Source organism: Nyctibius grandis, chromosome 1, assembly GCF_013368605.1.
Source record: "Nyctibius grandis isolate bNycGra1 chromosome 1, bNycGra1.pri, whole genome shotgun sequence".
NCBI classification, from domain to species: Eukaryota; Metazoa; Chordata; class Aves; order Nyctibiiformes; family Nyctibiidae; genus Nyctibius; species Nyctibius grandis.
In genome coordinates this window covers 117,090,700-117,104,852 of record NC_090658.1, presented here as the reverse complement: position 1 = coordinate 117,104,852, position 14,153 = coordinate 117,090,700, and the positions used below count along the sequence as shown (strand labels likewise).

At 40.0% G+C, this 14,153-nt stretch overlaps 1 protein-coding gene across 3 annotated transcripts in view; it reads left to right on the top strand.

Moving 5' to 3' along the window:
- The window catches only part of ROCK2 (Rho associated coiled-coil containing protein kinase 2), a 108,571-nt gene that overhangs the window by 39,385 nt on the left and 55,033 nt on the right, over window positions 1-14,153 (top strand). For all 3 annotated transcript variants that reach the window (XM_068419932.1, XM_068420011.1, XM_068419845.1), the window contains exon 2: window positions 5,504-5,585. In XM_068419932.1, coding sequence (XP_068276033.1) covers window positions 5,504-5,585 — 82 coding nt within the window. The remainder of the gene's footprint in view (window positions 1-5,503; window positions 5,586-14,153) is intronic.

Below are 14,153 nucleotides of genomic sequence, written 5' to 3'. Positions count from 1 at the left end.
TGGAAAGAACTAATCACTCAGGAAAGACCAGAATTACTTAAGGGTCCATTTGGCATGTGGAAGAATATAGTTGGAGGTTTAATCCTGATGATGAGTCATTAGATGGTCAGTTCCCATGTGCACAGATTTAGGAAGTTCTGCTTTGAAAAGCATGTAGGTCAAGTTAGAAAAATGTAATCTGAAGTTTTAGACTTTTCTATCCTTACTTTCCACTGCAGCATAGGTTGTTAAATTCTATTTGAGGATTTGGAAGGCTGGCAAAGGGGAAAGGGATAGTGTTTTGATTTTCTTATGTGTGATGGTTTAGCGAACTTTTCAGAGAATCATAGAATGGTTTGTGTTGGAATGGACCTTCAAAGATCACCTAGTCCAACCCTCCTGCCATGGGCAGGGGCATCTTTTACTAGATCAGGTTGCTTAAGCTTCCCAGTTCTGGAAGGATTATGAATTGTTTCCTGTGGGCACTAAGGAAGCAACTGATACCTCTTCTGTTCAGTTGTCTTATTTTTCGGTTTTGAGTTGCTTTATTTTCTTCTCATCATGAAGGTGAGGAATAAATTGAAGTAGCCGGAGCTGTTGTGACATCTCGTGGAGTTTACATACACATATCAACGTTGGACACGTTCAAACAACAATTTTAATTTTAGAAATTGGTATCAGCACAGCATGATTTAATTTGGTGAGGGCTTCAGTGGGATTGCCTGGAATTAACATTGAGCTTGTTATTTAGAAGCTACCATTGTTTTTCCCTGTTACTGCCCCTTTTGTCAGAGAAGAACAAAAACATTTAGTTCCCCTACCTCCTGAACTTTTCTTGCCTGTTTTTTTCTTTGGTTCATTCAGGTGTGTAACAGTACAAGCTGCTTGCTGGGAAAGCCAGGCTCCATGTTTTCCCCAGAGGTGGTTGCTGCTGCCAGAGTGGCCAGGAACCCTTCTACTTGTATAGGAGGGTGTTGCAAAACTATCAAATTTGGACTTTTCCCTTGGAAAACAATCTGTGGAGAATGTTTTAGTGTGTTTGCCGAGAGCAAAAGGCTTTTGATGGGGGCAGAGCCGTCTTTGCTAACAGTGCGTTTGTTTGGAAGCTGCTATTTTTGGCCTGGTAGCTTCTGAGCCTTTTGTAATGGCAGAAAGAGGAAGCGAACAGTGAAATCACTTTAATAACATATTTCCTGGTTGAAGTGACTTATCTGTGAGGCCTAGACAGAGGAGATGTAATTTCCTGGATTACTTCTCTTCAGTTTGAACGGTCTGTTTTACTGTGTAATCTTTTGACCCGGCTTCTTAATTGTAGTACCATTTTCATGTTAGGTAATGTAAACTAGGCCTTTTAATGAAAATGTAAAGCTTTAAGGAAACACCTTTTGACAAAACGCTGATGTGCAAGACAAGTCTTTCATAAACTACATGTTGATATGAACTTGAAATCCTTTACCTTAAAATTATGTTCAAGAGCTTAAAGTCTTGTCTTTAAAGGGCTATGATAATAAGGTTTGTTCACAGGGATAAAAAATTGACACTCTTTCTATTCCTCTTGATGCTGATACTAGTCACCTCTCTTTGATGCCAGCTGTAGCTGACTGTCCTCAAGAGTTAGGACACTTCCACATAGCTAAGAATACGCAGTTGTGCTGTTCTCAGATTTCTGTTCATCAATAGCTACTTGTGAAAATTGTTACCGGAAGTCCGTGAAAAGGAGACAGAAAGAGGTAATAAAAAAATAGATGCAAATATGGTTCTCTGTTTTTATAGCCCACAAAAAGGCTGTGGAATCAGAATGACACAGGGGAAAAAACAGTGACATCTGAAATTATAATATACAGCTCAGTTTAAATTGGAAGTTACGGTTGTTTTGGACGTTGTAATCCAGCTTTACCAAAATGTCTGTTAGGGATGATAACTTTATTCTTTTCCCCGACTTTGTGCATAAATGTGCATAAATAAAGACACTATAAATGTCTTACTTGGTCAACCTCTAAAATATCTTTGCATGAAAACTATTAAAATATCTGATGACATCGTCTTTCTCCCCGGTGAAAATATGAAGAACAAAAATATGCCTTATTGATTTGTGTTAGCACAGAATGCTTTTGCATCTCCCTTAAAATGTCTGCCCAGTTGTTCGTCATCATTACAATATTGTTTCAATAGAAATGAAGGAAGGATGTAAAAGGAGTGATAAATAAGTTATTAGACTTTGAAGAGAGAAATACAGTCAGATGGTGCTCAGAGCTCTAGAGAACTAGTTTTTGTTTTTGAATCTGTGCAGTAGAAATGAGAACTGTAATTCATCAGAAAAAATATGCTCAGGACCAATTGTGAAACTCTAATTGCATTAAGGGATTCTAAAGAGGAAGAAAGACTCTTTGATACTGTAAATTGAGACAGTAAACTGCAGTCATATATTAATGCACTTATATTGCAGATATATTAATGAGAGTGTAGCTTCAAGTTGTATTTTATGTTGGAGTTAGGTGTTGTGTGTAGACTACCAGCTAACTGGAATTGAGACTTCATTGTTCTAGGTAAAATCCTAAAAGATGGCCCAGCTGTTCTCCATCAGGGCATTCAGTATGGTCCTTTTCTATATGTTGCAAGGTGGAGATCCATATCTCTGCTGACACACTGCTGCAGAAGGAGATATCCTTTTTTGGAAGGCTGTGTTTGCTAAATAAGGAGTTTGGTATTACAGATTCTATTACGTTATTTTGCAGGAAGTCCCCTCAAGTCGGAGTACTTTCCGTTGGATTTGTCCAGGTTATTGGGCAGTTCCTGTGCAATTCATGCAGTGACTAATCTATGAGTATTTAACAACTTCGTTACTTTGATTTAGTTTTATTGTGTCTTTTCATAAAAAAGTCATCAGATTTAAGGATAGGTACTAAGTCTTCTGTCCCTTTGAAAGATGAGTATGATGTCCTAGTGTGCATCATTCCTTTATCCTTAATGGGTCTTGCAGGAACAGTTATGGTCAAGGCTGAAATAATGCCTATAAATATTGTTCTTAAAGTAACTAACGATTGATACTGTGTCTTTTTCATTGACTTCCCTTTTTGCTTATTAACGCTGTTTAATGTTTCTTTTTGTAAGGAAGTTCTAAAATGTGATGTATAAGACCTTCATGACACAGTTCATGTTACATAGATTCAGCAGTGAAATTCCACCTTTTGTCTGTGCATCAGTGGAAATATTTTAGATGTTACATCACAGAATGGTTGAGGTTGGCAAGGACCTCTTGAGATCGTCTAGTCCAAATCCCTGCTCAGTGCAGGGTCAGCTAGAGTAGATTACCCAGGACTGCATCCAGTCAGGTTTTGAATATCTCCACAACCTCTCTGGGCAACTTGTTCCAGTGCTTGACCACCCTCACAGGAAAAAAGTGTGTTCGGATGAAATTTCATGCGTTTTACCTTGTGCCCATTGTCTCTTGTCCTGTCAGTGAGCACTACCTTTTTTTCATTCCCTCCCATCAGGTACTTAGACAGATTGATGACATCCCCTGCCCTGAGTTTTCTGTTCTCCAGGCTAAAAAGTCCCAGCTCTCTGAGCCTTTCCTCTCATGAGAAATGCTCCAGTGCCTTAATCTTCATGGCCCTTTGCTGGACTTGCTCCAGTAAGTCCCTGCCTTTTCTTGACTTGGGGAGCCTGGGACACTGCACTGCAGATGTAGCCTTACCAGTGCTCAGTAGAGAGGAAGGATCACCTTCCTTTAGCTGCTGACAGTGCTTTCCCTAATGCAGCCCAGGATGTTGTTAGCCTTTTTTTCCTGTGAGGGTGGATTGCTGGGTCATGGTCAGCTTGGTGTCCACCAGGACCCTCAGGTCCTTCTTTGCAAAGCTGCTTTCCAGCTTGTCAGGCCCCAACCTGTAGCTGGTGCCTGGGGTTATTCCTCCTTAGATGCAGGACTTGGCATTTCCCCTTGTTGAACTTTGATATTCCTCTCTGTCCAGTTCTCCGGCTTGTCAAGGTCCCTTTGAATGGCAGCACAATCCTCTGGTGTGTCAGCCACTCCCCCGAGTTTTGTATTGTCTGCAGGGTGCAGCAGGGGTAATGAAGGTAACGAAGATGTTAAGCAGTACTGGCCCCAGTGTTGAGTGCACTACTAGTGACTGGCCTCCAACTGGACTTTCTGCCAGTGATCACAATCTTCTGGGCCTAGTCTTTCCGCCGGTTTTTAATCCACTTCATTTGTCTAACCTGTACTTTGTCAGCTTGTCTATGAAGATGTTATGGAAAACAGTATCTTACCAGTCTTACCAACATAGAGGTAAACAGCATCCACTGCTCTATCCGTGGTCACCACTCTAGTCACCTCATCATAGAAGGCTATCAGCTTGTCAGGCATGATTGCTTCTTCCAGGTAGATATAGTATTAGAATGAGTATCATAATTTTAGTGAGATTTGCAACAGAAATGATCCTTTCCCAGATATATTAAGAAAAAAAAAAAAAATCAGTAGGTTCTTAGCTGTAGCCTTAGTTATTAAGAAGACTGAAAAGCTGTCTAGTTCTATTGGCTGCCTATTAATAAACATGATGTGGTCTCTGACTTAAATCTCTGTGATGCCCTCTCAAGGCTCAAAAACCTGAAGAAACAGTCTCAGGATTTTGTTCTTAGAGCAATGAACAAAACTACCAGTTCAGGCAGAACACTGGAGGTGCTGAATGTGAATGGAGTCTCTGGCTCTTCTTAGTGTCTGAAACTAATTTTTATTTTAATTTGTCCTTGCATAACTGGAAAGGACTGTGTGTTTTGAAGAGTAATTTTTTAAATTTTTCTAGGCTGCTGAAAGGTGGAATTGAGTTAAGTCTTGTAACAGATGTTTAAAATACTATTTTTAGTTTAGATTTTAGTGATCTCATCCCTTGCCATTTTAAGGTGTCTCAATTGTCTTCTACGGAGGCATTGGTAATTGGTAGCAGAACGGCATGTAGAGTTCTGGCTTGTCTTCTGTTGAGTCACTTAGAAAAAGTAATCTAGTTTTACGAGCTTGAATTATGTGGTGAGTTGTCTTCTTAAGTTTAGGTCATGTCTTGCTTCCAAGAAGAAAAATGTGCCATTGTCTTTTAAATATCCAGAATGAGAAGGTGGAGAGAATGTGTTCAAAGCAATAATATGGATAATACGGACATAAAGTTTTTGAATATACAGGAAAACGGAAATAAGAAAAACAGATTGACTGAACTGAGTATTTTAAATCAGTGTTTAATGAGTAAGATTACTTACTGGTTAAGATTAAAGCTACTACTTCAGTTTAAGTCCCAGTGCCAGTAATCAGTGGTAATGTATCTGTAGTGTTTATAAACCAACTCGGAGCCAGTCAGTGTGTGTTAGCTCCTTTGCGGTGACTGGTTTGTACACATGCTTGAGAGCTTGTTTGATTTGCCTACTAGGAATGTAATGCACGCTTGAATAATATATATCCACTCTCAGTGTAGTAGTTTTAAGAAAGTTGTTAATTATGATTTTAGAACTCAATTAACTTATTCTTATTTCTTTTCAGGATGGCTTGAATTCTTTGGTCCTTGATCTGGATTATCCAGCACTGAGGAAGAACAAGAACATTGATAATTTCTTAAATAGATGTAAGTTACAAGTGGCCCTTCAACAATGACATTGTTGTGATCTCAGTCATAGGAAGCTGAGTGGTCAGAAATGCATTGCTGATTTTCATTTTACTAATTTATATTTTTTACTAATTTTATAATTCTATATTGAGAAGGGTTTGGAGGACCATTTATTACAATGAGGTTCATTTTGGGGAGTTATTGTGTTGCTGAAAATATGTTGGAAGATACCAGCTGTAGATATTAATTTTTCCAACTACAGTTGGAAAAATCCTTTTATGTTATTTTTTTATCTTGTGTGCTGCGACATCATTTGCAAAGCATATCCCAGTTATTATTCTTTAGGAATTAATTACTCAAAATGTCAACATTGTATATACAGTCTTACTTAATCTAACAGAGAAGACTGCTGTTGATTTTTAAAACTAAATTATTGTACAGTAAAATCTTTTGGTGCATTTTTTAACCTTTGTGTAAATGTTTGTGATTCTCCCCAAATTAATTGTAGACAGGATCTTGGGGTTTATTGTGAGTATGAAAGTGTGAGACTCTTACATCAGAGTAGCTGTATTTTGTCTTTTTAAAGTGTTTTCTATCCATGTATATAAACTTTTTTTTTTTTATTTCTTAGAAAAATAGTGGATTATTTGCTTTAAAATGTTGAGTAAGCCTTCTTGGAACAACTGTGTTTTCACAGAATCACAGAATCACGGAATGTTAGGGATTAGAAGGGACCTCGAAAGATCATCTAGTCCAATCCCCCTGCCGGAGCAGGATTACCTAGACCATATCACACAGGAACGCGTCCAGGCAGGTTTTGAATGTCTCCAGAGAAGGAGACTCCACAACCTCTCTGGGCAGCCTGTTCCAGTGTTCGGTCACCCTCACCGTAAAGAAGTTTTTCCTCATATTTATGCGGAACCTCCTGTGTTCCAGCTTGCACCCATTGCCCCTTGTCCTGTCAAGGGATGTCACTGAGAAGAGCCTGGCTCTATCCTCATGACACTTGCCCTTTACATATTTATAAACATTCATGAGGTCACCCCTCAGTCTCCTCTTCTCTAAGCTAAGTGTTTTGTAGTATTTTGAGATTTTTATTTTTTTTTTTTAAAAAAAAAAAACACCTTTTCTATTGCATATGTCAAGGTTACTGTGGATGCAGTCTGATATTTATCAACCACTCTTCTTTTGATTCTTTACTGGTAAGAGCTATGTGTGTCTGTCCTCTGTTGCTCTGGGACTCCTTTGAATATCTGCTCATGCTCCTCTGTTAAATGGTGGCTGGTGTAGTCATTTGTGGTGAGTGCTTATGTTTGGAATTCAGTGCTGCTCTGTGAGGTTTAGCAGAGCCCCTTAGCTGGATGTACAGCTTTACAGTTACCAGTAAAGTCTCATTTGGAGAAGTCACTGAAAACAGAATAAGAAACACCGAATTAGGAAGGAGGGATACGTTGGGATTTTTCTCAGTTTGCGTTAAAGGAATTCAAGCAGATATTTATGAAAGAAAGGGTAAGGAACAGCATTTTAAGTAATTTTGTTACCTGCAACTGTGCGTTGTAAGTGTGATGTGCAGGAAAAGCCTTATTTACAGCAAATATGAAAATGACGTAGATGACAGTATCAGTAACTTCTATGAGCTGTTCAGATTCGCCTTTACATTACAATACTATTTTTGCAATAGGACAAAATTAGAAACCTTTTTCTAATAAGAAGACGAGTCTTTTCTGGTATCTGGCTAGTAAAAATAGCAACTATGGGAAAACAATTTAACCTTGGAAACAGGTTCTTTTTCTGCAGCCCCTGAACATTCTTGCTGTCTGTCTTCCCTTTTCTGAAGGCTGTTGCTCCTTCTACTCTAGCTCCTTTCCCATTGTTGTAGTAAGTATTATTAAGCATCTTATGTGGCCAGCAGGCTATCAGCAATGGCAGAAACCCCAAAATACACTTTGATTCACAATTTTATTACTGCCTTTTTTTTAAAATCATCTCACAGTCTACAGTTGAAATAGTCAGATACTAGTTAAGGAAAATTCTGACATGTATTACAAAAAAATTCACAGTAGTTAATTAAGAGGTTTCAGGGGTACACTTCATCCTTACATGCTTTTTTTTAAAGTTCAACAGGTAAGAGCTGACTATTTTGGCTCACATACTGTGAGGCTGTGCATCTGTTACGCATCACTCTTGTAACTTCTCTCCTGGTCCCGTACTGCCTGGGAGAGAATGAAAAATAGTACTGCCTATCTTCTGTGATTTACACTTTATTAAAAAAATAGTTCTGAAATGAGAATTTTGTAAATATTTGAAGCTGATAATATTTTGGCATTGCAACTGAAAGAATCAGTCCTGCCACAGTGATTTGTTTCAAAGTCCCTACTGATGCAGGTATTTGTGTGGTTTGTTATGAATCAGATTGGGGAACTGAGCAGAATTAATGCAAGGAGTGAGTGGGGTGGTTAGTTGGTTTGTTGCTTTTTGTTAAAACTAGTCAGGCAAAAGAAAAGCAAAGACGAGTTTGTGATTTTCATATTGCTTCGCTGGTATTTGTGCCCAAAAAGGGATCTGCTTGGGTGCACAACAAAGCAGGAGGACAGTTGTGTTCTTATTGGCATTGCCATTTTATGTGATTTAAAGTTGCTGAACCTGTATCTCATGTCTTTTTGGAAACTGTTCTGAGGGTAACAAGTATCAGTGGAAAGGAAGAGCGTACATGTGCTTGCTGAAGCCTCTCACTGCCGTGGATTTGGAAGAAGAGTTGGGAAGAGTATTAATTTATGGAACAGGAAGCTCTGTGTGCTCTCTTAGGTTAGGGAACAGCGAGTTCTTGTCTCTTCTGATTTTTCTTGACGTCTGAAGAGCTGTAGCGAATGCCTACATGAGAATTATCGTCAAAAGATTCTGATAGACTCTGATGAGTGGTCTGTGCCGGGGGCCTGGAGCCTGCTCAAGGCTTCCTGAGGCAACTGCAGAGAGGTGGCGGGGCCATCGTGTGAGTTAGCACTCTGTAGTGCGAAGTGAAGCAGCTGAGGTGGAGTAGTTGCTTACGATTGTTTTAATACATATTACACAAATCTCCAAAAATTACGGAGAACACTGCAATAACCATCACACTTTCAGTCAATTTAATCACTTAATCTTCCACAGTAACACTTTGAGAAGGAAATCTTTTTTTTTCTACCATATTCCCAGGGGTGAATACACCCTACTTCAGGCCTACTGCGAGTCATTACTAATCAGGTTAATGTTTTATTAATAGCTTATTTTAATTTAAAAATGAAATAGTTTGCATCTCAGCTATGATGTTAATTGATATTCAGCTCAACTCATAGTTTCAAGCTGAAACTCCAGTGTTTTAGTTCATTTCATAAAGCTTCAATTTATTAATTGCCCGTACTACAGGACTTTGGTATATCCTGTTTCTGTGGCCGCTTTGCAGAAGCAGCCTCTTCAAGTGTTTAATATGCCAGAAACTTTTTCATTGCCTGCCTTCCCTTACTATTCTGATTTCTTACCCCTTTCTCCAAGACACTGAACCAAAGTAAAGCATGTATTTATCGTAAGAGGCGCATAAGTATCTCGTATAAATGTACAATGATTGCTTTTCAGTCTTCTGTATTGCTTTAATCAACTGTTAGGATTCTGGTTAAATTGCTGCTTCTTTGAGGTATTCATGGGACAGGAAAGCATAACGTAATATTTAATGTGCAAAACAATGAGAGGAATTTCATAGTCATCTGAGAGCAAAAAGTAGCGTGCTTGCATTAGAAGAGAAGCTTGAGCTTTCTGGCATGGGCTTGATATGACAAATCTTTCTTGGTCCTTTCTTTTCCTCTTCTGTCATCTAGGCTATGACAATAGGTCATTTACACATTACTTGTGTAAATTCTTCCAAGTCACTTTTTCTGCTATCTGAGATTTGCCAAGTGTTGAATCATGTTCTTAGTGGCTTGTGCCTTTTTTGGTGGCCCCTCGTGCAGGTACTACATAGCCTGTTAGCAGCTTTAACTTCTGGGAGCAGAAAGTTAAATAATCAAGCAATGCTTTTAAGCAGCAGTTAAAAATATTTAATCCTTTATAATCGTATCATCAGGAATAGAAGGGCATGAAGAATGGATTTTGAGGATGTCCAAACAGCAGCACAGGGAGTGGTGCCGTCAACAGGCCTGGTACAATCCAGAAGCCTTGACTCTCTAAAGGGATCAGTGACTTCCTATGCATTATCCAGCATCACTCAAAAATTGGAAACCTCCATTGTTAAAATGATTTGCTGATGTTTTGGAGGTTGTCAGTTCTAGAGTGTAATGACAATGGGCTTATTTAGTAGAAGGAATTTTTAATACAGGTGTGTCACTCATGCAGCAGCTTTGCTAACCCCATGAATAAAGTTCCTGGAAAGCTGCTTTTGCCATTTTCCTCTCCAAGCAGACACTGCTTACTTAGAAGATTTAGCTGTTAAGATGAACTTCTTGTAGAAGTAACAGTTCTGGTTCCTTCCCTTACGTTTTGTTATGTCGCTTGAAGTTACTGAATCAGATGCCAGCCATGCAGTTACCAACAGAAGTGTGTTATTTGGTATGGTGTCAATGCCTGTCATGGCTGTAATTCTCTGTGCTCCATATTTGCTGTCAGTGACACAGATGAAATGTCAGATGCCAAGAAGAATCTTAGAAATTTAGTGCACTGTGGAACTTACATTGAGTTTAGGAGCTAATCCCGTCTTTGGTTTTCTCTTGGCTTATTTAAGGCCGCTCCTTGCCAGGTCTTTGCAGTCACCTCGGCAGGTTGGGCTCCAGTCCCATTCTTAACGATATTGTTCTGGTAAGAGTAGCGATGGCAGAGGTGTCAAATAAGCAACTTTTCCCAAGCAGAGCATGAATTAGAGCCACACTGTTTAAGACAGAATGTCGTAGATGTATAAACAAGTTGTATGTCAGTGTTACTAACCACTTTTCCATTTGAGTACTTGGTAGATACAAAGCAATTGAATTCTACCATCAGGCTTACTTTCATTAAATCAGGGATGTTTTCTCTGCAAGTCAGAGGACTACTGCTTTCCGTTTACGCATCTTCTACTGCTTTCATCTATGCAAGACAGAATAGTTCTTGTGTCCCCCTTTCTTTTGTCTGGAAGGGAAAACGCTAGCCTGTCTGAAGCTATGCCTTCTAGTTTCTACTGCTTCTGCAAGGTCTCCAGCAGCTTCTTGTTCCTCACACACCTTTGACCAGATATTATGTATGCAGCCGTCATTACTTTAGTCTTTCTGTTGTGCTTTTTGTTTGGTTTTGGGCGGGTGTGGGATTGCAGCACTTCCTGGCTGTACTTCAGTTTAACTTCTGGCTAGACTTTTGCCTAGGGCAGCAACTTTTGACTTAATGTACTCCATGGCAGCGCTCATTCACTGACTGTGTCTGGTCTGTGGGGATAAAATTGCACTCCCTTGCATTTTTATTCCTCATATATGCACACCCCAGAACTGCCTGATACATGTTCTTTTTAACTTTTAAGAGAATAACCTGGATATGAACAAGTTTTTTTGGGTTTTGTTTTTGGGCTTTTTTTTCTTCAAGAGTGGGAAAGCTTGGTTTTCTCCTCCTCCCCATCCCCTTTGCTCTTCTAGTCAGGTATTTGTTCTGTTTTCACAAGCACTTGTAACCTTCAGCCACATTCTTGCTGCCAGCTGTCAGTGACTGATCCAAACACTCTGCCCTTTCGGAAAGCGAAGCTTCATTTGTTTAAAGGTTATAGTGCCATTTTCAAGTAGTAAATCAGAAGCTGTCTTTAAACACTTTTGCTGTCCAGCGTTCCTGGTCCTTCCTGTGTTAAAGAAGAAACCTGAGCCATAGGTGATGACATTCTCACATTTTAGGACTTCTACTCAAATGTCACAATATTTTTATAAGATTCCATTATATTCTGGGGCTGGGCAGTCCATCTAATGTCTTCCTTTAAACCTGACATTTTTTCTTCTGTGGGGCTTTGTGCTGTTGCGAATTCATGAGGCTGTAAGATACAATCTGTGGTATCTGTACATAGAGATACCACAAATGTACAAACTCATCTGTGTGAAACCTTCTGAAAATTGAGTCCTCTACTAAAAGGGTAGTGTTGGAAAGGTCTCCTGCACCTTGAATTAGATCATGTTATGTGATATATGAACTAAATCATATGATCCAGCATGTTGCAATTATGATATTGCTTCAGGGTTTCTCTGAGCTTGCCTTCTTGCAGCCTGTTTTTTGTTTCAGGTTAGTTCCCAGCTTTGATTGTCTGTTCCATATCTGTTAAATTTTATGACAAAATAGACAATCCATCTGTATAACTGATACCTCCACAACACCTGCATCCCTATATGTTGATTATTATTTTTAACTAAGATTATTAAATCTTTTAGTAGAGCAAGTAGGATTTCTCAGTCCTTAACATTTCACAGGGATGATAAAACTGGTAACTTCTCAGTTGGTATCTCATTTGCTTACTTCAGATGTTGTTGGGGTTTTCATTGCTTAACTGCAGTGTTTAATGCTTAAACAGTTTCACTGGAACTGTATTAAAATTGTTTATAATTTCTGTATTATATTTTGAACACAGAAGTATTCCTGTGAGTTTCTGACCAATAATGGAGCTATGTAAAACTACACCCTAGCCCTGCCATCTCATCTTACACATCTGAAAACATTTGAAACTTCTCAGAAACATTTGAAAATAAATTCATGTGATTCCCTTCCCTTGTGAGATGTAACATTGTGTTCAAACATGGAGTTGCACGTTCTCTCTGACCTGAAATTTGCTGATATTCCTTCTCTACTGCTGCTTCCTGTGAATTTGCATTTGTCCTCCTTGTCTTGGCCCAAAGCTTCTGATTTTCAATTAAATAAGCTTCCAAGCACAGTCTTCCCTTCTCAAACTGCAACATTAGTTCACATCATGAACAAAATAATAAACTTGGTGTGGGTAAAGCACTGTTGCTGTCCTATGCTGCCTGTCTAAGCTTTCATGATTTATTGTAGAAAACAGCCTCAGCATTCTCTCAACTCCTCTTCCTGTTCACGTTCTGGATTACTCCACAGTCTTATTGGTACACTGGATGTAGCAGATTTGTCTGCTTCTGAGGTTTTAGTTGCCTCTGTCCTTACAGCTGTACTAGCAGACTCCTTTCCCTGATTATTCTTAACTTTTTTTTTTCCTTTAAATTTCTCTCCTTCCCCTTCACATCCAACCTTTTCCTCAGAGGAAGAAATCTTTAGTTGTATTTTTGTATTCCACAGGTTAGGAAGGATCTCTGGAGGTAACTGGTCCAGCTCTCTGCTCAAAGCCAAACTAATTTTGATGTTACATTAGGTTGTTCGGGTCCTTGTGAAGTTGAATGAAATGCCAGTACACCAACGCACACAGCATGGGAAATAAACAGGAAGAACTAGAGATTTATGTGCAGTCGCAGGGCCATGATCTCATTGCAATGACAGAGACATGGTGGGATAGCTCGCATGACTGGAATGCTGTCACGGATGGGTACATACCTTTTAGGAAGGACAGGCCAGCAAGGCGAGGAGGTGGAGTTGCCCTTTATGTGAGAGAGCAACTGGAATGTATCGAGCTCTGCCTAGGGGTCGATGAAGAATGAGTTGAGAGCTTATGGGTAAGAACTAAGGGGCAGGCTAATACGGGTGACACTGTTGTAGGGTTTTACCACAAGCCACCTGATCAGGAAGAGGAAGAAGATGAGGACTTCTACAGACAGATGGAAGTAGCCTCGTGATCACAGGCCCTGGTTTTCTCATGGCGGGGGACTTCAGTCACCCTGATGTCTGCTGGAAAGACAACACAGCTAGGCACCCACAGTCCAGGAGGTTCCTACAGAGGATTGATGGTAACTTTTTCACACGGGTGGTGGAGGAACCAATGAGGAGAGGTGTGTTGCTGGACCTTGTCCTAACAAATAAAGAAGGTCTGGTTAGGGATGTGAAGGCTGGAGGCAGCCTTGGCTGCAGTGACCATGAGATGGTGGAGTTCATGGTCCTGCATGGAGGAAGCAGGGCAAGAAGTAGGATTACAACCCTGGGCTTCAGGAGAGCTAACGTTGGCCTCTTCAAGGACCTACTTGGGGGTATCCCATGGGTTAGGGCTCTAGAAGGTAGGGGATCCAAGAGAGCTGGTTAATATTCAAGCATCACTTCCTCCAAGCTCAAGATCGGTGCATCCCTATGAGTAAGAAATCAAGAAAAGGGGACAGGAGACCTGGGAAGAGAAGACAGAGGGGATCTTATCAGTACTTACAAATACCTTAAGGGAGGGTGTCAAGAGGATGGGGCCAGACTCTTCTCAGTGGTGCCCAGCAACAGGACAAGGGGCAATGGGCACAAACTGAAACATGGGCAGTTCCATCTCAATATGAAGAAAACTTCTTTACTTCGAGAGTGACAGAACATTGGAACAGGCTGCCCAGGGAAGTTGTGGGGTCGTCTTCTCTGGAGATGTTCAAAACCTGCCTGGACACGACCCTGTGTAACGTGCTCTAGGGGAACCTGCTTTGGCAGGGGGTTGGACTAGATGATCTCCAGAGGTCCCTTCCAACCCTTACCATTCTG